Below are 22,909 nucleotides of genomic sequence, written 5' to 3'. Positions count from 1 at the left end.
TCTGGGGCTGTTCATGCCCAGCCTGGTTGGGCATCTGAAGTTGCCTTGTCCCAGATGCCAGACCTTGCATGGTTGCTAAGGTGCTTCAAAATATTTTGTAGGACATCTGAAAGCTTGTCCTCCAGTTCTAGGACCTCTACAAGCTTGTTCTCCAGTCCTTACAACTAAAACAGTTTCATCTTGTAGTAAAATGAACTAAAACATCACACAGTGATGAACCTACCACTCACAACCTCTCGCCTTACTCAGCTACCACAGAGACCAGCAGCTGAGAAGAAAATACCTCACCTGTGCAAACTTATGTATCTGTTCCACGACAGCTGCAAAGAGGGCATGGACACTCTCATCAATTAGACTCTGCATATAATGGACAGCTTCTTCATCTGACAGGTCCAAACGAAACTTGTCCTGCACCTGGAATGGGAGCAGAAATGGCTAAAATCAGTTCAATGGTTAAAAACATGCATTATTCTATCAATGTAACACTTGGTTACTCTAAACCTATTTTCAGGTGACGTTTGTCTTTCACAAACTATAAGACAGTTAAGTAAAGAAGACAGAATGGGAGGAAAGTGTGAGCAAATCAACTCTGTCAACTGACCTTAATATAGTAAGTGTGAATTTCATTAACTGTCTCCACCAGCCATGAACATTTGGTTGGAGACACTGCTACCCCTTATGTGTTTTTTTTTCTTTTGACAGCAACATTGTACCAGTAATACATTTCGCTTAGTACTTGCAACTTGTACATGAGTTATAATCTGAATGCACAATAATTAAGAATACAGCGATACCTATATTTTTCAATTTCCAACTTGGCAATGCCAAGAACATCTATGAAGGGCAGTAGATGCCTTTCTGTGACTTCCAACTAATTCCAAGACAACAGTTCAGAACTGATCCAAATTCCCCTAACATACTGGAGCCCAGCCCTAACTCCACTGAGCCTGTTTTTATCCTCTTCCTCCTTGAAATCTCTTCTGATGAGCCTACATCCCATCTCTGCCTAAGCAACACCATGGCCATCATTTAAAGTACTAGTTACCTTGCAAAGTAGTGCTGGTAACAGTATGTAAATTGCCCGGCAAATTCACATTAGTTGTAGAAGATTTATTGCTGCCATGTAGTCATGTGCTTTATTCTCATAAAGATAAATCTCAAACAATTCAAGCTCTTGTGGAGACCATCATATTAAAGTATTTCAGCCTCCTGCATAATGAACTAGGTAAAATGGTATCAAACAATCTCTTTTAGCCTATCTCTATGCAAAGTCAGAATGTTTCACATCCTAGGTAAATTGTTCCAATGATTAATTGTCCTGTTTAACAACTGTGACTTATTTGCTATCTGAATTTGTCCAATTTCCATTTCAAACAGTTGAGCTCATTAAAATGTTTTATATTAAAGAGCTGTCAATCAGAAATCTCTCATGTAGGCAAATATCAAATGATTTAAGTTGTTTCTTAACCTTCTAATGGCTGTAAATGTAAGATAGAGTCAAGTCTTTCCCGGACATTTTCCATGAATTCACTATTTCTTAGCCATTGACAAAAATGTGAGCCAAATTATTTCAACAATTTTCATAATAAGGCTGAATTTGTGAGGTGCTACTACCTTCATGTCCTAATTTGTATGCTTTCTATGCACCAAGGATACCACATACTCAACAACCCTCTTTATGACTGCAAAAATGCACCAAGATTTCAGTTGAGTGTTAACTGATTTCGGTTTAGTATCACTCTGTGTCCCTTTCAAAGGCAACATATTCCAAAATAGTGCCCTTCAGCACTGTAATAAAAAGCCTAAGCTAGCCAGCACAGTATGGAAAGATTATAGAATTACAGAATCCTTTAGGTTGGAAAAGAGTTCTATAAACATAGAATTTCTTCATTCAAAATAACGGTTATAACTCTGTTGCTGATATGTTTAAAGTAAGTATAAAGTGAGTTTTTTCTCAACTTCCTCTCAGAAAAATGTTTGATCAATATGAAAGAATGGATTAAGCCAAAAAAGTTCAAACTTTCAATTAAGCATGTTACCAGTGAGAGATTCAGCAGATTATTTCAAGAAGTTCTTGTTATGAAGAACTTTCATCTTTGTAACAAACAAGAGGAGAAGGAAGTTTATTAACTCCCACATCAGAAGTTTTAGACAGTGAATGACGCACAAAGTAGCATCCAACAGAATTTAATGGACTACTCACATGCTTGCAATTATGCAAAAGCTTAAATACATCCCCAAATTACAGCAGAGATTTCTTTCAGGTCTAGTTTAGTGCTTACAGAAAAGGTGATGTTAATGAGAATTCATCAAAATCACTAGCTCCAGTTAAAAAAAAAGGAAAAAAAATCACCATAACACCCTTTTACACAACTTTAGTAAGCTGAAATACTTCAACAATCTTGTAATATGTTCACAGAAGACCTTCTCAGAATTTTTGCAGTTAGTTATATTAAAATGCAGTTTCAATTTATAGAATGACTGACTAATTAAACCCACTTCCCACAAAATACACTGGGCACACTGATATATGTGCAAAGAAATTCACCCATGGTTAGATCTTGCAATCAGTTTGCAATTAACAGAAGGATCAAATGATGCCCAGTATTGAATCTTTGCTTGAAAGTTTTTCAGCCCTGCATTAAAACTGATTGCTGAAACCTAGATGAGAAGAAACAAGGCAAAATTACAATTTACCTCTTGAGCTAAAAAAGCAGCAACAAGATTAATAAACTGTAATCTGACTTACAGATCCTGTAGAAAAGCAACAGTAATTCTTATTTGAAATCTCTCAATTTCTATTGTAAGATTTCTAAAAGCTGACAATTTCTGACAGATGAGGTCAACAGGTAGAAATTTTTGTATGGTGTTAAAAACAGAGGTGATTTTTGCAGGGTGAAATTCTGATGAGATATACAGTTATCTCATTCTACACACTTATGAATGATGACCACCATGAAGGCATCAAATATGTCCACCTGAAGACTTAGAGCTCCTGCTTTGATACTTAAATCAAGTGCATTGTTATAGTTCAGGTTTTTTAAAACAGAGAAAAGAGAAGTTTCATGAACTAGTTGAGCTTTTGTTTCCAGAAAATGAAACATTAAACTCCATTTGGTATACAAATACTCTTTTGAAACATTAAATTTCAAGAGGAGAACTTGAATGTTCCAAGGATAAAGAAGCTGAATAAGTAAGAATAGTCTATCAAGATACTGACTTTCAACTTGAAACTAAAGTTGTCCACATCCTATCCCCCTGAACAGAAGACAGTTTAGTATCAAAGTCTAGAAGGAGAGGATTGAAATTTGCAAGGAAATTCTGTCAGTTACTCTGATACTGCTTCTGTTTTTCAAATGACAAAATTGAAAGGGGAAAAGAATACCAAGGACAGTTCAGAAGAAAATATGGAGGAGTGACGGTAAGGGCACAAGCATTTAAGTTTAATTTACTTGTGGATTAACTGTTGATAATGAAAAAAGAAGGGGATCATCACTTGCAGCAGAATCACACAGAAGATGGGAACTTAACAAGGCAACAAGCCAAGAGAAGGGGAAAAAATATTTTATAGGAACAAAAAGAAAGTGACACTACTTCACACCATGATTATCCCAAAAATCTAACTCATAGGGGAAGAGCACAGCATCTATCAGAGTAACAGGCAATGTTAACTGATTGTAAACTGAGACTCCATTATTTACCTTGAAGTGTCTTCAAGGAGAACTAGAATGAGTATTATTTAGAAAATGGTATCAAAGATGCCCTATGAAGCTGATTTCACACAAAACTTAGAAAACTTACAGTAAGCCCCACAGAGCTGTGTAATGTAGAAAAAAAAAGGATGACAGAAGAGATGAAATATTCAAGAAAACACTCATCATCTTATTAAGAATGGTAGTTAAAGATTTGAGAAAATGGGCAGGACAGGGTCTTCATTCAGTTGAATCTCTAAATTTAATCTTCTGTCTCTGGCTGTTTTGTGTTTGGAAGTGTGATAGGCTTAGGATTGAGAAATCATAGGAAAACACAGTTGGGAGTAGTACTGCTGTGGGTGAGTGCACTTCCCTGCAGAGTTCCAGGACTGTCACTTGTGCTTTCACCTTACGTTCCCAAAGCACAAGACTGCCCTCTCCCTTCTGCCAAAGAGTAGATTTGTCTGGACTTTTTTTGTCCTCAAATCAGACTGACTGTACAATATGAACTATATTAAACTCAGGAATTTTTCACTAGCAAGCATCTTCTCACTCATAAAACATTACCAAAAATGGATTACATACTTAATGCTCCAAGTTAAGACAAACTTTGGACATTCTGTGGAAACTTTTATGATCTCCAGGGCAGCCCCCAAATCCATACTTCATGGATACTCATAGCTCTGTTTTTCAGAATTACTGGTGGTAGCGATGTATTTTAAAGTGACATATAATATGTACATATGAGAACACTTTGTTAATCCTGTTTAGTTTTCAGACAAATTGCAAATCAGACATTCTGAAGACTGGTGGGTGCTTTATTATTTATTCTTCCAGCAACAATAAGCAACACTGCTTATGGTTTATACAATTTTATCACACTAGTATGGAACTGCCCATTGCAACTTCAGCTGCTTTAGCGAGAAACTTCAGTGTCCTTTTCAAGTGCATCACAATATACACTGGACATAAGCACTACTAAAATGAGACAAAAAACAATTAACAGCAAAAAAAGAAAAAGAAAAAAGAGTAATTTTTAAAAATTATTTTTACTGTTTTGCCTTGTAATTATTACAGCAGTCAGCATCCAATATTCATGTGGCAGAAACTGGCACTAAGTGCTTGGCTTAATCCTTATCACATTTCATCTTTTTCAGTAAATACTTTCCTGCTATTCCTGTTCCTTCCAGTCCAAACAACTTGCACCAGTCCAGACAAACTATTCAGATGCTTTATTTTCATGAAAAAGTTAATTTGAGAGACTACTCTGACAATTGTCTTTGTTTCCATGGGTTCAATTTGAACAAAATGTGCTTTCTAAATAAGCCCATGTAGGCTTCTCTATTATGTATTTTTTTAATAGAAAATAACAAAGATGTTAGTGAACATCTCTAAATGGAACTTCTGTGACAACTGGGGACTCAGCCACTATGGTACTCAAAGATGACACTGTTCCAGCTCAGAATTTCATCATACTGGCCAAAAACTTACAATCAACTAGAGACTGATATAAAGCAACAAGAGCACAAGACTATTCTCACACTTGGTTCATGTTTTGGTGTTTACTCCAACTTCTGTTATTTCAATATTTTGAAATTAATTAATATGCATGAAAAATCAACAGCCTAGAAACAAAAAAGCTGGGTGTGCAGCTGCAGTGTCATTACCCAAATGGACAAAGAGATGAACGTCTGCTGAAACAAAATAAGCTCAGTGGCAATGTGACACTTTTACAAAGCATAAACCTCCCTGGAGCAGCAAGAAAATGCTACTGAAACAAATAGACTCTAATCAAGCAAAAGTTACTTTGCTTCTCCTGTAAATTTCCTACTGGCATCAATAAACCTCAGGAAGATTTCCTAGCACGACCTTTTAACAAATACTGCTGGTTTTGGTTCAGGTGAAAAGGGACAGATACCCACTACATAAAAAGCCTCACTAAGCTCCAGCTCAGAAAGTGTTTTCCATTTCACTAACTTAGGAACTAACTCTCAATTATCCTTTGGCTGACTGGGGACCACAGGGGAGGGGGAAAGTAGTGTGAGTTTCACTACCAGCCAGATGAAAAAAAAAACTGGAACAATTAGCTCAGGTTTAGAAACAAGGTGGCTCAGAGGCTTTCTGTACCTCCAGTCACAACTCTGCTTCAGCTTTTATACCTATACAATAAAAAAAAATTACTTTGACATATTTAAAGAAAAAAAAGCATATCTGCTCTCTCTTTTTGCTAGTTTCCAAAAAAATCAGACTGATCATTCTCTTATGAAGAGGGGTGAGCCCCCATCAGTGCTCACACAGCCTTCGAGACACAGAGGGTGCTCTCAGTATTATAGCCCACAAACAGAAAACTTTCCTCTCTTATGATTTTCTACTTTGTGTCTATCCAAAGGCAGTACCAGAATGAATGGGGCTACTTTCACAGCAGTTAAGCTCCTGCTTATGGGAGCTAGGTATTTGTGCTTTCTGTGCTCACAATAACCTCACCTACAGGGGAGCATCTTTGCAGCACCTTCTTTAATCAATGGACATCTGAAACAGAGCTCAGTCAATTAGGACACTGTCCTTTAATGCCTGCTGAGTCCTTTGTCTGCCAATGAATCATTGGTCCCTGATGATTTCTCATTTAAAGGTCAAATCTGCTATGAAGGACAGATAGAAACCATCTGGCTTTTCTGTAGAAAAATAGAAAGCTTTTTTTGTTAGGAGGTGACAATGCTGAATCCATTAGCTACATCTGAAGAGTGATGGTGCACCTCTTCCTTACGCAAAACTGGCTACATAATTGACTCCAGATTTTAGTCATTACTACTTAGAATTTATAGCACTGGCTAATTTTACAATGCCCAACAATTAGCAATTAGCACTGCAGCTGTGCTGGAAATGGAAAAGCAAGGAGCAATGGCAGGAAAAGAAGTGAGTGTAGCGATATCTTCATTGTATTATTAGTTATGCATTGACAAGTCAATATAATGATTTCAGCCCAGTCTTTTTCCTGAAATCTGAGAACTGGAAAAGCGTATCTGAAGAGTGGAAAATTTAAAGGCAATTATCTCAGAGGCCAAAGAAGGGGAGACACAAACTGAGGAGAATCCTCTACTACTTTTCCATTTAATTCCATTTTGTGACATTTTTGAGCCAGGTTTTCAGAAAAGCCTAAATCAGAGAGTGGCAGTAGGAGATGGTGTCATGAACCATGAGATGAAGCACACTATACTGACAGCTTTTATTACAAATAGTATGGAGAGGACAAAAGGAGATAAAGGATCAAAAAGACAAGGAATTTTAAGCTTTGTAGTTACTTTTTCTTGGTCAAAATCTGACAAGCTTTTTACTATGAAACTTAACACCAAGAATCTGAAAAGGATTTCTCCAGGTTTGAGGGTGGAGACAAATTTTGCACAGTTGGTAATCCCCGTTTCCCAAGTTTTCCTATGGGGAAAATAGAGATCAATACCAGAGAGTCTGTAGAACAAGATTTTCTTCCAACTGGGCAGTCCCAGCATATTTTTCTATAAATACTTGGTATACTCACTGAGTGATAGTGTGTATACCCACTGCAAGCAGACAGCTGGTTCCTAAACCAGTTTTCCATACACTCTTCAAGAATAGTTGTGAAACTTCAAACAGAGCTTTGTTTGTTTTCAGATCAATGCTGACTCACTCATTTTCAGTCCAATTTTAGCTGTGAGAATGCACAATTAAGGTCAGCACTGATTTAATTTTGAAAACAAATGCTATGCAAAGCAAGTAAGAATGTACTGCCAAATTTTGATGTGCTCTAGATCTGTTTGTTCAGGTGAAGCCATAAGGAGCTTGCTTCTTTTCATGTTAGCAGGAAAAAATGATCCTCGTTGCCATCTTTCTCTGGTAAGTAAATCAGTTTGTGTAGTTTGCTCTCTTTTGTACAAGAAGATTGTTAAAGTTCCTTCAGGGAAGACAGGAACAGAGCACCCAAATGTGCTTACACCACCCTGTGCCAAAAAACCATGTAAATGAGATGAAGTCTATACTTATTTTACTCAATGTTGTATATGACATAAGCTACTGTTCCAACTTTGCCTTCACTCAATCTGTGTTTCTCCCAAGCCATTACATAACTTTTGGACAGAAACAACACTTGGACAATCTACGTTCTGTTACATTTTAAGCTTGATTATACAGTTGCATTTTGTCAGTGAGCTCCCTGGGATGTCCCACTATTATTAGATTGTAGAGCATAATTTGGAAAAAAACAACCCCAAAACAGTCTGTGTCTGTCTTTGTTCCTCAGGTTAGTAGTTATAGTCTTTAAGAATATTTTCCACACGCAGATTTTTCTAGAAGGTCTCACTCAACATATCAGTATGAAAGTCTTAAAAAAAAGTAATCACAAATCATCCAAGGCCTCATTCACTGAAGTTTCCTTATGACCTTAACTTGGCTTCCTTCTATAACTAAAATTAAGAAACTCCTTCCAACATCTTCTCTTAACTATTCTCACTAATGAGCATCCCATTATCAAACACCTGTACACTACAGGAAATGACAAGAGACAATACAACAAATCAAGACATTGAAAATAAAAATAATGTTCTTCATTTTATTTCAACTTATTTTATTCTAGCCATCACTACCATATGGTAGGTGCAAATTTTAGTTTTATTTAGAATATGTGTATGATTACTAAAATCAAACCTTCATTCCGGCTGTAAGACCACACAGATTATCTGCTCAAAGTTTAGAAAAGGGGAACACAAAAATTATTTCTGAATGCAGTTTTTACACCCTTCTGTAACCAGCAGGCAGACACTTCCTGCAAATCACCTTCCTGCCTACTGATGGGAGAGGATGTCCCTTTGTGAAGATAAGATTAGACTGGGAGGGCAGCTACCATCTGACATTGCAAATGCTTTCCTTTTGAGGAAGCAAAATTGTGGCCATTAAAGAAAAGTCTTTCTCTAGCGATAACCTTTACAATGATTCATGCCTGCTTCATAACAGCAGTATAGCTACACTTATTGAAAAGTTCCAGTATCAAAGATCTTTATGCCAAACAAATTGTTTGACAAAAATAATTGCAGTGCAATATTTCAACAGACATTATAAGATACACAATATGTATACTACTTCAGTAATCATTCCTTTGTTTTACAAAAACGGAAATTACTCTCCTTGCAGACTAGTATTCTGATTAATCCAAACTGAAATACAGGTAACCCATCTTGTTGCCTGTAAGCCAGAGCCTGACTGGCTGCAGCCCCCTAAAGAAAAAGCAGGGCTCTACAGAAAAGTGAGCATGAGTCCTGCCACTTCAGCACCAATGAGGGAAATTCTGGCTATGAACCTCACCTCTGCTCTTCACCAGGACACCTGTTAAACACAGAAACATTTGTAAATCTCCAACTTTGTCCTCTGTGGAAGTGATACCCTGGTTGAAATGGCTATTGACTTGTCTCACACATCAAAGGTAATTTAATTTTGCAGGTCAGTCCAAAATGGATCTTTACCTAATTTGAGTCTGTTGAAATATATATAGATTTTTTGTTAAAGCTTTAAGGAAAAAAACAAAAATCAATTGAGATGCTGAAAGCATTTATTCAATTTTTCTACAACAAGGTACAGTATTACCTTGTTAAATGACTGAATCAACTTGCCACTCACCCCAACAGAGGCAAGGCACATTGTTCCTTTTTTTATTAGTTCTAAAAAGCTTATAACTGATTTCAGAGAGGCTAATGGGTATTTAATACCGCAAACAAGTTTTGTAGCACATTATTAAAAAAAAAACCCCAAACAACAATGACCTATTCACTGTTATACAACAGGTTAAAATTATTCTGATCCTAGCCCATTTAAAGCTATTTTCTGGTTTATCTTTTTAAAGTAAAATGAAAAATTGAGAACTAAAGAAAAAATTACTTTCACAGGAGCTTTGAACATTGTCATAAGCATCCAGCACGTCATAATAACAAACAACTGCTTAATGGAAACCTCCTCTGCTTACCCACTCTTTAGGGATCCCAGGATGCTGTATTATTTTTGCACAAATTTAAGGAGTGTATTTAAAGGACAACTTTGAACCAAAAAGACCAAACTGTCAACTAGGCTCAGAAACAGCTGAGATGTCAGAAAAACCTAAAAGTTTATATAAGATAACAAAACTTGAGAGAGCTGAACAATTTGGCTATTTTCCTGACAATACCTTACTGTGCAGGTTTTTGGGGGGTTTTTTTGTTTGTTTTTTTGTTTGGTTTGTTTTAAGGAACAAGCACACTATAAAATAAGTTAAAAGAACCTGGGGAAGGAGGATCTTTCCCTCTCAAAGTGATTTGCATTCGTTATCAGAAACCTTTGCCTTACTGCTTCAGTTCTATCTGCTTGCACATTTTAAAGCCTCTGTGAATGGACAGCCTGCAATCTCCCATGAGAGTAAAAGTCACAGTTCACTGAGCTGCACCACTGTCAGAGCTCAGGATACCTAATTGCTGCATTTAATCTAAGAGTGATCTGTCACGTAACAACTAAGCTCGTGTTCTTTTCATGCAATGAAAACACTGTTATTTCTACTTTGTAATGGAATTTAGAAATAACCACATGGATCTAATTCAGAGCTCAGATGGTCAGTGTGTGCTGGTAATGCCACAGTTGTGGGTTTAATCCCACATGGATCACTCACTTAAGAGCTGGACTTGATGACCCCTGTGGGTCTTTTCTAAATCAGAATACTCTTTGATTTTCAATTTCCTTTTAGATTTTGCTGCCTTGCATGATCTCCAGATGCATGCAATGCTGTTATGCTTTACATAATCGTGATTTTTAATTATTGTACATAAGTGAACTGTAATATACTTCTCAGCTGTAGAAAAGACTTTCTGGTTTTCAATTCTGCACCTTGATTTGTTAAGTCAATAAGATTATATTGGAAATTTACAGTGAGTAAAAGAGTTTTAGAAGAGTCTGAAATACTCAACTATTGCTATATTAAACCCATCCTTTACAAGTATTTTACAGAACCCAACAGCCTATTGTCATTAATTACTGAAAGCATATACCCTTGGAAAACATTTTTAGAGAGTTTTCCACTAAAAATGCAATGCCAAGATACTACTAAGAAACAAGGATATTGCATGTTGATTAGAAGCAAGTATCAGAAGACTCTTAGTAAAAAATATCAGAGTTCACAAGAACCGATTCAAGGCAAGGATGAACAACACTGTCACACGAGCAACCTGTCCTAATGGAAGTGGCCCATGGCAGGGGGATGGAATGAGATCATCTTTAAAATCTCTTCCAGCCCAAGCCATTCTGGGATTTTGTGATCAAATGACAGGGAACCCTAGACCAGTAATGAGTAGGATTGAAATGTGTCATAAATCTCAAACTTATTGGTGCAAACATTAAAGAAGCAGCACTTCTGAAGTTCAAAGAAACTACTGGTTTGAGCTCCTGATGACCATTTCAGTCAAGCACAAACTTACCCCAAATTAGCCCCATTCTACCTTTTGATGCATACTTCAAATTTTACTAGATTTATTAGTAGACTTTGCAATGTAAAAGATCTTCCCCCTCCTCACTGTATCAGTCATGTTTCCAATGGATACTCAGAGCCAAATGCATCTTATTTATAAAAATGCAATTCTTAGGACAGGGCTTGCAGGTTGGGGAGGTCTCTTCCTTGAAAAGAAGTTGTCTCCACAAAAGTGTAGTTACTTCCAGAACTTGGAAGGTATTGAACCATTTCAGTTGCCTACTTTAGGCTTTTATCACCCATGTTCTATGTAAGTAATCTACTCAATCTGTAGGGCATTTAGGGACAGAGGTGAGATTCAGGTATTGATAAGAAGAAATAATTTGCTGTCATTTTCTCAGGAAAACAGTTGAGTGGAGGGAAGATTGTCATCTTTACCACAAAACACAGCACTTGTGACTAGCTCAGCTTCCTGGATATGAAACTGAACAGCTGCAAGAACTCTTTGTATTGATTTGAAACCAAGAAACTCTAAATAGAAATGCCTGGATCCTTGAAGAGAAAAGGAAAAATCTGTGCAAGTCACAATTTAGTTTTCTTCAAGGAAATTATATTACTACATTAAATATTTATTTGAAGATTCTGAATCTCTGCTATCATAGCTTCTTGAAAACAGTGAATTACAGCCTGAGAGACAATCCACCACTTGAATAAAAATTACAGTGAACTAATTTTCATTGGATACACAGGCTCCACAAAGTCTTTTGGAGAATTAAAACAGATAGTCCTTCACTATAAATCGGGTTAAAAAAACCCCAACATTTGTCTAAAATGTAAGTGTAATGAAATTTAGATGGAGATATATCCTGTATTTTTCATGTCAACTACTGCTCAAACACCAAAAGGAGAATAATGACTTAAGCTGGTCTAAAGGACAAAGTTAGAATTACAGGACACAAGTGTGCCTTCCCAATAAACAAAAATTTCTTGTTCATGAAGATATACCATTCTACTGGTTTTAGATCTTCAGTAGACTGGTTTTATAACTAGAAGAAGACTGGTTTTATAAAGTCATCCATGTCTTAAAGGTTTCTAGACTAGATGTGATAATCTTTCATGATACAGTCAGTGTTGACTGCTTCACTTCTAAGTTTGATAAGGTGGAAACTGGTTTTACCTGAAGTACCCATTGGAATAGAGTGCTAGAGCAGAGTGTGCAGCATTACATGGATGATGAAAAGGCATTCTGTATTCACAGGCACATATGCTAAGTGTTCTCCAAGTACTCTCCTATCTTTAACTTCAGTGAAGAAAGAAATTGCTCAAAGCTTATAAAACAGGAGCAAGTATGAGACACAAATAACTCATCATCACAAGTTATTGAAAATTTTGTAATGAGATGCCCTGGGTCACTGAAAGACAATGAAAGCTTAACAATTACCTTTTTTACAGTCTTGTCAGGTTCAAGAGCAATATCTGGAATGTTGGCATCCACCATGAGGGAAAATAAATTCAAGATCAAGTTGGAATACCTAAGCAGAAGAGCAAATTAGGTAAAACATGTTGTAAACTGTACACAAGACATTTTGTAAACAACTTAGTTTAAGAACTCATCATCATTTCACAAAGAACTGTTAACGCTTCAGAGATCTATTTTTAATACTAATTTAAAGTATTTATGTTAAAGAACACAAGACACTGACATACACTATCAAAGTTTAACCTCCAAAATCTCTCAAACTGCCAAAATGGAATAAAATACTTTTGATTTTGTTACAGTTTTCTAAAATCGTCAGAAAATTTACTCAGAGACACATGAAATATAAACTATGATTTCATACATTTTAAGTTATAATGCCACTTTCTACCTCTGTTTGGATAAACATGTGCTGGAATATTGATGCAAAGGTTATTTTTTATTACAAGGTGATACAGCAGCATGACATATATTCAAAGAGATCAAATCTTCATAAGTACAAAAAATATTTTTCCAATCACTGCAAGGGCTTTTGATATAATGAGTTAAATATTTAACCAGATCCAAGTCTTCAGTTGCTCAGTTAAGCTCCAGTAATAGTGGTAGCACAGTACATTTTGGAAATACAAATGTCATCTATAACCATTAAAAGAGACAAATCAGAGAACAGGTTTTGGCTTTAAAATTATGTTGGAAACACTCATGACTATGTTTTTTTAAAGAACACCATTTTGCCCTTGCAGAAAATTAGCTGTCAGTTTCATTTTCAGATGATAACTTTCAAGCTGTTCAACACAAACTGAAACTTCCTTTCCTCTACAAAAAGATCTAGCTCCCTTTAAGACACAAAGTATGTTACTGACTTCCCCATTTGAAATAGTGCTTTGCTAAGAGAACCATGAACTTCACAGATGAGAGAAAATGAATTCTTAGCAGCAAAACTTGTTTATTAGGAAACTGCTGAATATATATCAGCTGACAATTGCAACAAGTGCAAAATATTTCAACTAAACAAAAGGTCTGCTTCATAGCAGTATTTTACAAAGTAAATACTACTCAAAAAAGACATCTCTCTAGAAAAACTTAATTCCAGCAAAACCTCTTGACACTTTATTATCATCTGGAACTAACACTACCTAACACATTCCAATGTAAGTTTTAAGATGTCATAAGAAAAGTATCAAAATCAACTGTTTGGCTATAAATTCTCAGTGCCTTATTTCTTTCAGCAGTTTTATTTCACTTCCCCAAGGGCAGGGAGCTAGAGTCAGGAAAATTACTTTTATGACAAATTAAAAGAAAAGAAGGAAAGTTAACCCTACCATTTTGTTTCAGTCTGGCTAAGAAATATGGCAGTCAGGTTGCTCTGCTGCTAGAAACAGACACCACAGATTTTAATCAATTTTTCTTCTACTTGCCTGAAACTAGCAGATTTCTTTTTAAACATGCTTAAATTTTATAGGTACATGCTCTGAAGTCTCTTCCTAGATTACTGTACTTTCTGTCAGTAGTTTTCCTTTCAAACTGACACAGAACCCAAAGTCTCTGAGTCCCTTTTGCTCTTCAACCACATAGAGGATAAGAGCTTATAAGCACTACAGGTTACTGGAGCTATTTATGTGATGGAGGCTTGTAAAAAAAAGATTGTAAAGCTCTAGGGATCATTGTTAGATGCCAGTTAAGAGACAGTTCTGCTCCATACAATGAAGTCTTCTGATTATTGAAAAATGAGATCACCTGAAGATAGTCATTAGGGGAAAAAAAAAATCAAGGAAAGGTAATCTGGGGAGGGAGTATGGAGTGGAAAAAACCCTAAAAATTAAGGAAGAATTTTTCACTATACTACCTGCAGATCTGTCCTCTGCCCCTCACCCCAACATTTCTATAACTTAGCAATTGACTGTGATCTTTCTTACAGGCAACATCTTCACCAACATGCCAGTGCCATGAGGTTTACAGGTGGGGAATTGACAGCCCAAACTCCTCTAAGAGGAGAGATTTTGCTGAATCACCTGAGTTAGGAGCCTGACTTGTAAAAAAACAAACACCTTTGTCAAGCAAGGTACATCACTCATCTTTGACATCTACATTACAAAGGCCTCTAGAATGGCTGACATCCATCCACAGCCAGAACAACATCTGAGCCAGGTTTTCCTAGTTTTAAGGAGGTTTAAGGAAGTATTAAACTGAAACCTAAATCCTTCTCACATTATTCTTTGCTTTCTTCAAACTCAGTACAAATTAACTTACAAAATCAATGAGGATTCAACTGCACTGAAGGTTGAGTAACTTCTGCTTTGAACATGAATTACCGTTAAAAAAATTCAACAAGAAAATTCTACTTCTTCATAGAAAAGGTCTCATATATCAAGAAATGAGCTGACATCAGACAAAAGGTCAAATTCTCATTACTATGTTTTCTAAGAACAGCAACTTTTGTTTCAAGTAGTTAATAGCTCAAACATCTGCTTGATCCTAAGCATTCCTTTATTTATTTTTTCAATATTTGCCAGACCCTTTGCATATAGATGTCCTAAACAATCAAATATTTAGGATGTAGACTTTGCAATACTCTACCAAATATGAAGCTACAAACATCCACAATAAAGACATGGACAGGAAGGTATACAGTTACCTGCAGTCCCAAATTAAGATCCTGCTGACTTGGTCTAAGTCAAAATTCCCAAGTTTAAAATACCTTGAGGATACTACCTTTCTTTCAATGGAACACAGGACTCCCCATGACAAAATTATCTTCTCAAGAGCATGAATACTCCCTAATCATTGTCATGTCACAGTTAGCTATAATAAATTATGGCATTTATTGTTCCCAAAGTATTTCCTTGAAGTCCAAACTCAGTGAATATGGAACTGATCCTACCCAGCTTCATTTCTGCTCCTCTCTCTTCATCATCTAATCCCAGCTTTTAGAACACTATCCAGATACTGCACTACAATCTTTCCAAAGGAGCAGCACTTCCCAAGGGCCATCACAGCTTTCCACTTACTGCACAGTGTTTCCATTCAGATCTGGACAGCACCTCAGTCACTAAATTCAGAACAGACACGGAAAAAACTACTCCAGCCAACTGCACATCCACACCCATACAGAGAAAGAAACCTTAGCCCAAACTACAGCTTCAGTTCCTACTCCAACTTACCTTCTACTCCTCTGCCCTTACCTGTGTCCAGCAACTCAAAATGACAGCAAGCTTCTCACAGAACTAATTCAGGGAAAAACCTTACTAGGAAGGAACAAAACAATGTAGCGCAATTTTCACTCTGGAAGAAAAATCTGAAATGCTCTGACAGGATACCTTGCTGTTACAGAATGCCAAAGAGGGTGCAGAGCCTCCCTCTGGAATATCTCAGTGGAGATATTATATTCCAGAACATAACCCTGTGCCATGTCCTCTGGGATGACCCTCCTCGAGCTGGGAGGTGGGACTAATGAACCATTTTGTGATACTATGGAACCTGCTGAAGATGTGTAAGCAGGAAATTTTTGATGGAAAGGAAATGCTGACATGTAGCAGGATTTAAACATCTTTAACAGGCTCCAAATGTATAACGAAAGCGTAAGAGGCTGCTACAGCCCAAGTCCTGCTGACAGCCACAATTTGCCCTGCAACACATTCACAATGCAGCAGCTGCTCCTTCACTACAGCACTGCTGACAAAGACACTTGACTGATTACTATTACTCAAGAAAGTAAAAAGCATCTCCTTATTCCTACTCCCTAAGAAAATCCCCCAAACTAACCAAAGAACAATACAGATACAATAAATAAAGATACAATATCGATTGTATGCAAAACTGCTTACAACCAGAAACAATGGACAAAACTATTCTTCCACTTGTAACTTTAAAATTCCTTGTATTTTTTTTCACTATGCAACATCCATTCCACCAGGAATCCTGATACACCAAGATACAGTACTTGAAATATGCAGAAAATTGGTTATTATTCAGGGAAATAAAGAACTGAAATAAAACACAGTCTGATGGAGATGACAGTTTGCATTTTGTCTTAGCTATCAGAGGTTATGATTTTACACTACTTGGCCAGAAAATCTGTCTGTGATTGGGTTTCTGTCAATGCGCAGAACTGCTAGAACTAAAGTGTTCCACAAACAATTATTCTTTTTTAACAAGTAATCTTAATTATTTTTAGTTTTAGCTGCTTAAAGTAATAGTTACAGTAAGTTTAATATTATCATACAGTATTTTTGTTGAAAGCCTTAAGGGTATTTATCCAGAACCATGTAAAAATATTTTCCAATAAAGTGAGCAAATATTGGTGATACTATAATTACAACTACAATTCCAGACATTAAAAATAAAACCATATTGATTTACATTTTAGTTGTATACCCAAATTACCATTATAATTACACATTTAGTGATGATCTTTGTAGTAAATCATGACATAAATTAATTCAATGAATACTCCTTCATTGACTCAACAGACCTTTCCACTGGAACAGCTACATTTAAACAAGAACAACTCAAGTATATGACAAATAAATACAGCATTACAAAACAGCTTTAAGCAAAGTTCAGAAGTTGGGCTGCTCTCTGAAGCCACAAAAATTGCTTGTTGACGACATGCCACTATTTTTTCAAATTGTTTAATGGCTTTTTAACCCATTAATAACTTCAGTTCCTAGACCAACTCCTTAGTCTTCCTCCTTTTATCAATTGAAGAACTACATGCAGCATTTTATTTTTTAACACTGGGTGCTTTACATATTCCAGGTACTTTTCACATAAGCTTACCATATTATCGATTTCTTACACACACTTGAAAGTTTCCATTAGGTAATCTTTGATATTAAATAGAAAATCTTTCCTCTTCATTGAAGATGTGCTAAATCAAATCCCTGGACAGACCAGGAGTGCTTACCTGTCCTCTATTCAAACAGAACAAAAATGAGCTACTTGGCTCAGAAAATTAATGGGTAAGTAATATAGTCACTGCAAAAGAATGAAGCTGATTCTAAATATAAAAGAAAGATCTGTTGGTTCATAGACACCAGAGTCTAAAGAGTTTTTAGCTGCCACAATTCTGGGTATTTAAAGAAATTTCTAACATGCTTGATTGTCACTACAAGTTGCTAATTTTTTTTTCCCACAGGAGCTGAACTGAACTAAGCATATGTGTGTGTCATCTTCAAGCCAAAGAATTTGATCATCACTAATTTAAACTGGAGGAGAATAAAGTAGCAAATAAGTAATGACTTAAATTAAAATGACAGTTCCTTGATCATCAATAATCAGAGGAAAAGAAGCTTAGGGGCAAAAACATAACCACAAAGAAATATAATTTAATATCCCACTTGAGTTATGAAATGAAGCTATTTATGTTATTAAACAAGCAAAATTGAGGGGTTTAACTTGAACATTTACATTCATCCTCCACATAACACCAACACTGTGATGTTTTCATTCCTTTGTTTCACACAAATTCTTGTGGTCACATTTAAACAAGCTTTCAATTTTCAACAGAAACATTTCAGCAATTCATTTACTGGTCTCCTCTCCTGCACTGGAGTGGCTCTCCTGAGTTCTGGCATAAGCCCAGCGCTGTTACCTGCGGAGGTGGAGAAAGGCTGTGTAGCACTGCTTTCGGAACTCCTGGTACTGCTCACTCTGGGTGCCTCCCATGCCTTCCACCATCTCTTTGTTCAGCTTCATCGGGGGAGGAAGGGGCTTGGGGTCCCGGCCCAAAATATAACCAAAGTCAATGTGAAACAGTTTACCTGTAGAAGAAGGAAAGGCAAACACTGCACATAATAAAAGTTCTCGGTGCAAAACTTAGAAAAATAGAATTATTAAGAAGATAGCAAGCAGCTCCCAGAAAGTTTTCTGTAAGGTTTATAACAGCATATTTTTTATCTTCAGCTGTTAATTGGAAATTATAGTTTTAAAGAAGCAAAGCTGATGTAAAATTCAAGCTTTTTTTATTTTTAAACATGTGGAGTACATTCACAAAGACTGTACCAATACTGAAACTGGTCAGTAGCTATTAAATGCACAGTTTATATAATAGATACTACTAATTCTTAGCATCTTCTTTTAAATTTGTTAGCAAATTTAAACATTAATAAAGCAGTGCAATGTGTGTTTCACATTTGGTTGCTGAGGCATGAAATATGGTAAATTTAACATACAACTAATATAACCAAGAGAAAGTAAAACTCATAATCCTATGAACAACCTTTCAAATCCACTGAACACCAAAGATGAGTTCAATGCTGTTTCCAAAGTCTTTTGAGTTGTTCAAGCAGGGTCAAAAATTATCAATGGTTTTGAAATACACTGAAGAAACATCACTAGAACTCCAAATTTGAAACTGGATTTCATCTCCACCAAAAAGTTTGTCACACCCTTTTTCAGTACTAAAATTGCCTCACTTGATCACTACATTTCCATTCTCAGTTCAACTGACTGCAGCATTAACAAAAACGTGTATATGCCTCCTCTCTTCAAATGCACAATGCAATTGCCCTTCCTATCAACAGTCTGCCATGCTGCTCACCATAATGTTCACACATTAACTGGGGAGAATGCAGAGTGCTCCTTTCCAATATTACCGAACTATGCATGAGATGTTATTGGTGGCAAAATGAACAACTGAATTTCCCTCGGTAAACTTCAGTTTGCCAGCAACTTCAAAAAACATAAAGAATGAATATATTATAAATACACAAAAACTTGTGTTAATAGAAATAAAACAATTCATAATTCTTAGGTATCCTTTTTTTAGGAATAATCTTGACTCAGTTAAATACTGTCCCTGTTAAGCAGAGAAAAGTCTCTTAATGTGTTCTATAAATGTATTTTCAGTTTGGAATGTGGAATTTAAGCAACGACTTGCGCCATACCACAGCTATATTACAAAAAGATGGGGAGAGTGAAGATATGCATGCAGATACAAGATACAAGATCTTTTAAACAAGAAGGTAGAAAATTATTAGCATGATTGTTGTCTAGACAAACACAGCACAGAAGATAAGAGTCTTGCTTCAGAATTATGGAACTGAGCAGCATAACAGACAGGGGTGTATTTGCTTTGGGGTATTTTAACCTGCAGCTTGTGTATTCATTTTAAGATTTCATAAGATTAGGTTCTAAGTGCTTTTGGAAAAAAAAAAATGGAGCAGTCATATTTTTCAGTTAATCACCTGTCTTTGACTGTTTCATTGAATAATAATGTAGTATCACTAGAAAAGGCTTTTTGAGATCTGTCATAAGCATTCTTCAATCCAAGAAACGAATTCCAAGACAGTCGAATTTCAAAGAGAGATCACAAGTATCCTCAACAAGAGGCAAGGTATTTGCTGACTGATAAATGCCACAGCCATTATATTTTGCATAACTAATTGTGCTATTAAAAAAACATTCCTTCAATACATTCTTTCTGGGGTGGTAAAGGAGATTCTTGTGGAGCTCATTTATGTACACCAAATTTCTGCAGCAACCACATACAGAACCCTTTCATCATTAAGCTAGAAAAAATGTTTAAATGAAAAGTTTTGGGGACTTGCTTCTGTTCACTTATTCAGACCTGTCACCTTGAAGAGTCAAGAGACAACATTTTGAATAAAACAGTAACCCTTGTAGAAGAAATATTTTTCTTTTCAGTTTTCTCTGGAGATAAGGAATAAAAGATGATAATTAATAATTTACACTGGTAACAAAGACATCTAAAACATTCAAAAATATTTCAATAATTGAGTGATAGACACTTAGAAAGAGAGACAAGGCCATCCTGCATTAACATTTTAGGTCTCCTAGCTGTACTTCAAAATTCAGCTGTTTTTTAGGCTGGCTTAAATGTGAGCTGTATAAGCTCACATTTAAATAAGTATATATAAAACCTTTAAAACCTGCCTATTAAATACAGACTTGATTAATTTTAATTCAGCTCCTGCAAGATCAGTTAAACCAGCATACCATGCTACAGAACATGGACAAAGGCTCTCCCTGTGCTTGCACAAATCCTCTACACCAGGAGCAGCCTGAGGGAGCACTGAAGGTCTAGAGTCCTACAGTGGAACCTGACTCGTGTTATTCTCCAGGACTTAACTGAACAAGTGACGAACAAGCCTGCTTTGGACAAATTAAAATTTGCTATGTATTTAATACCGAAAACAAATATTTATACTCTTATTTATGTTAATATATAATAAATTTATCAAGTTAATAAACTCAATGATTTCAAATCTTTAAGACCAAGATAAAAAGGTTGCCAGTCTGTCACATGATCATCCCAAGTGCCATTTGTATCAGGACGTTACACTGAATATTCCACTTTCATTATATTAATGAATGTGACAATTTTCACTCAGCATAACTCCAATTGCAAGAATAAAGGGACCTCTGGAGGACACCTGGTCAAATCCCCAGGTTAAGCAGAGACATCCAAAGCCAGGTGCCTTAGCCAGGGACATGTCCAGACAGTTTCTCAGTATCCCCAGGGATGGTCTCTCTACAGCTTGTATCAGTCACTTCCCTGTAACAGTTCATACTCATTTAATGATTTTTATACACAGTAATCACTTATCCTCCCAGTAATGCAGCCTTCATGTGAGCTTTGTGCAACACTACTTTTTCTACAGTATGTTATGCTTTGTTACGTATATTCTAAAGTATGTTATTCTTTGTGCAACACTACTTTCTCTGCAATGTGTAATTGTTTCTAACATGGTTTTACAAACAATTACATGTCCTTCCTTCAATATACAGTGTGTCATAACACATACCCTTCCATCTCTTATACCATCATGTTTTATCATGATCCAACTTCTTCCGATGTGTTATGTCTTCAAGGGCTCCTAATCTTTAGATATGTTTATAAATTACAGACAAAACTGGACCTCTATTTTGGTTTACTACTGTTCCCAAGTGAGTGCTAAATCATAAAGGTGAAGGGGTTTTTTTGTTTGTTTTAGTCATGATTTACATTAAAATCAGGAGTTACTTAAGACAACATGTGAAACAGATCTCATCTTTAAAACTAGCACACCAGAAATCACCCTGCCCTCCCCGTTTATATTACTGTATAAAAAGAAAGACACAAGGCATTTACTAACTGGAAGAAGATGAGAAGCTTCCAGGAGTAAGCAGCATGCATATAGGAAATTATTTAATTCAAAATCTAAGAATGGATACTGTTGGGTACTTTTGAGCTTTTGTTTTTTAAAAAAAAAATATTTTATTCTGTGAGTTTGACTACCTTTTCCCACTCAGCACCTAGTTTTCTAACATATGGAATAAAGAGGAAAGGGCACTGGAGACTCAAGGATATGGCACAAAACACAGAAGTTACCCTGCTTTCCAGTTAGGGTATCAGGGATTTCAAAGTCCATCTGACTTTCTTTCACCAATCTTTGATTAAGTGAAGCATGGACCTGCAGAGAATAAAAACTCATACCTGGTCCTTGCAATAGTCAGTAACACCTGACTGCAGCTGGAGAGGGTGATCTGCCCATTACTTTCACTGTTAATACTTTGATTTTAATTCAGGATAAAGTGCCTATAGAGCAGCACAGAAATTGTTTTGTTAGGAAAAAACAGTGAAAACCAGACAGAACTCTGAAAACCTTATAATGCAGAGGACAGAGCAAATTAGATGCAATTACTGAAATAAAGTAAGTCTGACGGCAATTGTCTCTTAACAGTAAAAAAAGCAAATTATTCAAAATTACTCTGTTTCTGTTGTTAGGAATGAACAAAAAAAACACTAAACCAAAACACAATTTGTAAACCAAAACAAAAATTTCATTACTTCTTTGTAACCCTCAAGCACTACTATTATTTTAACTTGGCCCATATAAAAAATGTACAATTTAGGATTGTTAAAATTTAGTTATTTTAACTAAATTCCTATTTTAAATTTAAAGCAATAGGATGAAAAGTCCTCGATGAAAATGACTGGATGGATGGGGTGTTTTTCTGGCTTTCCTAGCAAATTCTAATGTTACTGTCAAAATTTCTCTTTTGCTAACAGACCTTTGGCATTATGAAAAAATCAGAATGCCTAATTTACTTTCATAAGCAGCATCTTACAAGTCTTCTAAGACTACACAACAATGAAAGTAATGTGAATTTTTAAGAACTTATTCAGGATACAGGTTTTGAAGTCAGTATGCAGCAACAGATGGAGGTGAAGTTTAACATTGTCACCCATGTAACTGGTAAGAGCCCAGCTTGTCTAAAGCATTTTAACTCACCTCCCTCCCCCAAGCTGTCCATTCTCAAAAGACATTCTATTCAGGCATATTTTAA

The 22,909-nt window shown here is 36.0% G+C and overlaps 1 protein-coding gene across 4 annotated transcripts in view; it reads right to left on the bottom strand.

Annotated features, from left to right (window-relative positions):
• The window catches only part of PIK3C3 (phosphatidylinositol 3-kinase catalytic subunit type 3), a 66,591-nt gene that overhangs the window by 4,322 nt on the left and 39,360 nt on the right, over nucleotides 1-22,909 (bottom strand). For 3 of the 4 annotated variants that reach the window (XM_039699477.1, XM_039699479.1, XM_039699478.1), the window contains 3 exons: nucleotides 18,210-18,378; nucleotides 12,581-12,671; nucleotides 289-414 (listed from right to left, as the gene is read on the bottom strand). In XM_039699477.1, coding sequence (XP_039555411.1) covers nucleotides 289-414; nucleotides 12,581-12,671; nucleotides 18,210-18,378 — 386 coding nt within the window. Of the gene's footprint in view, nucleotides 1-288; nucleotides 415-12,580; nucleotides 12,672-18,209; nucleotides 18,379-22,909 lie in introns of those variants that run through there. The other variant, XR_005626556.1, reaches the window with a different exon arrangement.

This window comes from Passer montanus, unplaced genomic scaffold, assembly GCF_014805655.1.
Source record: "Passer montanus isolate IOZ18808 unplaced genomic scaffold, ASM1480565v1 scaffold134, whole genome shotgun sequence".
NCBI lineage: Eukaryota > Metazoa > Chordata > Aves > Passeriformes > Passeridae > Passer > Passer montanus.
Note: the sequence above shows the minus strand (reverse complement) of the source record. Positions and strands in the feature narration are given on the sequence as shown.